The sequence below is a fragment of the Cystoisospora suis genome, assembly GCF_002600585.1.
Source record: "Cystoisospora suis strain Wien I chromosome Unknown contig_11788, whole genome shotgun sequence".
NCBI lineage: Eukaryota > Apicomplexa > Conoidasida > Eucoccidiorida > Sarcocystidae > Cystoisospora > Cystoisospora suis.
Window position 1 is genome coordinate 3,138 of NW_027164551.1, and position 3,405 is coordinate 6,542.

General features: G+C 43.9%; 1 protein-coding gene across 1 annotated transcript; it reads right to left on the reverse strand.

Moving 5' to 3' along the window:
* Positions 1-173: 173 nt before the first annotated feature.
* On the reverse strand, positions 174-3,363 carry CSUI_011435 (b-box zinc finger domain-containing protein; the record flags this gene model as incomplete). Its single annotated transcript, XM_068071533.1, has 5 exons — positions 174-197; positions 354-431; positions 1,119-1,275; positions 2,478-2,787; positions 3,099-3,363. 5 exons carry the CDS (start codon positions 3,361-3,363, stop codon positions 174-176), a joined length of 834 nt encoding a protein of 277 aa, XP_067916491.1.
* Positions 3,364-3,405: the final 42 nt, after the last annotated feature.

The following is a 3,405-nucleotide window of genomic DNA, read 5'->3' on the forward strand; positions in this document are numbered from 1 at the left end:
GTCTATACACTGACTTCCCAACACATGACGATCCGAAGGATGAATGAAGATTATAACTCGCTCAATCTCTTCTAAAGCAAAGCTCCCTCAAGCTCATGGACATGGGGGGGAGAAGAAAGAGACAGAACATAGGGGGGGACTATCGTGTCTCATAAAGATCTTCAGGAGTGTGTCTACATGTCTAAGCACCCCTCTAGCTACGGAGGTCAAGGAAGAGAAGCAAGGGAGGAAAAGAAAGATCAAGAGATACATATAGGAAAGTAAGAAAAGAGAGATGGTGAGAAAANNAGAAAGAAAGAGAAAAGAGAGATGGTGAGAAAAGAAACAAGAAAAAGACGCAAGACGTGACATACTTTACAATTTCTTAGGGCAATATCGATAGACTGAAGATCTGCGATACGGCTTGACAACGCCGATGCTTGCTCTACCAACTGTAGAAAAAGAGAGGTCGAGAAAGAGACAAGAGAAAGAAAAAGATCATGAAAGAAAGACATACACATTAGAGACGTAACTCGGAGACAGATGGAGGAGATGAAAGAAGAGAAGAAGAGAAGACAGCGCTCCTATCCATCATCAGTCTCTCCTCGCAACACCCTGAGTTGACTGATAGCAGCATAGAGGAAAACGTCAACTCTAGATGCCTATCTATCTATCTATCTAGCGTTTCAAAATCGATATCTCTTTTGTATATCTCTACATCTGTCTATCTATCTACTTCGTTTTCCTATCTGCCTATCCGCCTATCCTGTTGCTTCTGTCTATCTGTCTACCTGACTGTATCTATCCATCTTCTATACCTCCGTTAACTCCCTCTCTATTGATCTCTAGTACTGCATATCCTTCTCCACATACAGGCGTATTCCGCAGCCAAGGGAGAGGGCAGCCATCTTCATGAACTCTTTTCGTATCTTCATATCGAACGAAATCTTTCCAGCCACCAGGGAAGCACTAGAGGACCACTCCGATATGACTTAGTCTTACAGGAGTACTGCTGTAAGAATACTCTACGAGACAGTTTGATGGGCTTCATTGCAAATAGATATATACCCCCTTGCTCCTGTTATCCCTGGATTCTTTTTGAAGAAAAAAGGAAAGAGTCTGCTGTCTCGTTGACTGACTTTCTTGCGGACGATGGGAGCGGCTTCACGCATGCTGATAATGAAATGACCTGCATGCGCTGCGGTGTCCATACACTGGACACATATGGGAAGATAATCACAGTCAACGCATGCAAAGGAGAGACCTTCCCCTGGATGTTTTTCACATGTCTTCACCCTAAACAACATTCAGTCACACACACAGAAAATCTCTAGACACCTTGGTGTCTACCACGTATATCCATATACCCGGCTAGCTATAGATAGAGAGATTAAAGATAGATAGATAGATAGATTAAAGATAGATAGATAGATTAAAGATAGATAGATAGATATAGTTTCTACACATATATCTGTCTATAGTCGGATGCATAGGGACCCCCCTATTATACATGGCTTTTCTCCGTGTAGTCACTGTCCTCCCTCCCCCTCTCGGAAGTCTGCCTTCTAATTCTCTTCTTCAACATCCCTTGTCTCTTCCTCCGAACAAGCTCTGCGAGATCTTAACATGTCTTGTCTCTTCGTTCTCTGTGGACGGCATTTTCCCACCCGAAAGAAATGTAGACAAGAAGACAGCCTAAGAAGCTAGCTGGCATTTAAGGAGCTAGCTGCCTTAGTAGCGGGAAAACACTCACACTTAGTTGAAGAACGTTCCTTGACTCCATGAGCCTTCTACCTCTTCGCCATCTGGCCTATGTGGTCTCTACCCTTCTGCTACTCTGTTGAGAGAGAAAGATAGCCTGTCTCTCTTACTAGGCAAAGCTTCTTTCGACACAGGCAGATAGACAGCATCGGTCTACTTTTGCTCTAAGGAGAGAAGAAAGAAAAAGCGACCTCCCTAAGCGATAGCTAGGGGACCTAGATATAAAACAGGAAGACTACAGGACTGTAGGGAAGAACGTAGTCAAGAGACGAGGGAGTACTGCTGCGACACATGCCATAGAGACTATCTCTACCCTGTCTCCTTTCTACTACTACTACAATGGCTCGACATGTACAGATGCTATGCATACACACTTACATCTATATCTTTATATCATATATCTATATATACATATCTATATATGCATATATATATACACATATACATACATATATGTGCATGCATTGCGTGGACGTGTTTGTTTCAACCATCCCCCTTCCACGCCCCCCTCGCTTTCCTCTACAAATCCTTATCTACTCACCTCAAGACACTCCCGTATGTACATATACATATATATGGATCTACATATATACGTATATCTGTTTGCATACATTCGTATGCACCTATATCTACAATGTCGACATGAGAATCTTGCGCAGACACGCTACGTCCAAAGAGTATTTATGACACGTATGTCACGTGTATATGCATCTCTTTGAAAAGAAAAGCAAACTTACACTTTAACAGATCCAGCCCATGCAGCCCCTTCAATATTGAGATTAAAGGAGTCGTCCTTCGAACGCTTTCCATCTTGATCTTTCCCTCCTCCTGCTCCTCCTGCCTCTTCATCTTTTTCTTCTCCTGGTGTTCCAAACTCAAAGATACCCCCTCGACTTGCTGTATAGATCAGATGTGATCGATTCGCGCCTGTCGAGTGCGTCTTGATAGCGCAGACCCCGCACAAGATTTGACTACAGTCAGAGCAATAGAGAGTCCCTAGAGCCCCCCAGCAGTGCATGCATGCACGCTTCTCTGTACAGGGGGATGCTGAATGAAGGAAAGACGAAAAAAGAAGCAGACCAACGAAAGAAAGAAAATGCAAGAGGGAGAACGAAAGGGGGAGGGAAGGAGCAGACAAAGAAAGACAGAGTGAGGAAGAAAGAGTGAGAAAGAAAGAGAGAGAGAAAAGCTACGTTTTCGTTTGTGCGCCCGTTTTCAGAAAGGAGGAAAGACATTCACAGGAAGATTCTCGAGCCTGGAGGGAGACCAAGAGGTAGAATAATGAAGAGTCATGGGACATACATATGTAGATAGATTGAAGATAGATTAAAGATAGAGAGATTTAAGATGGATATTACCTGATGGTCTTGCTTCCGGTGGAAGAAGTGTCGGGAGTTTGTCGCTAGGTGCAGGGGGTTTGCTTGCGCCTCCCTTTGCTCTTCGCTTAGGCACCTGAGATGCTGGCCTAACCGTCAAGGGATGGACAGGTTGAACAACAGTCTCAAGATTTCTTCCATCGATATCTTTCTTTTCAGGAAGACCTCTTCTATCAGAATAAGGGAGTCTACTCGAGTCTGCTGCTGCCAGAGGGAAGAGCGGAGCCTTCGCGAGAACTTGCGCCATCCTGTCTTTCCAAAGAAGAGACGTTTCTACGATTTGTATTTT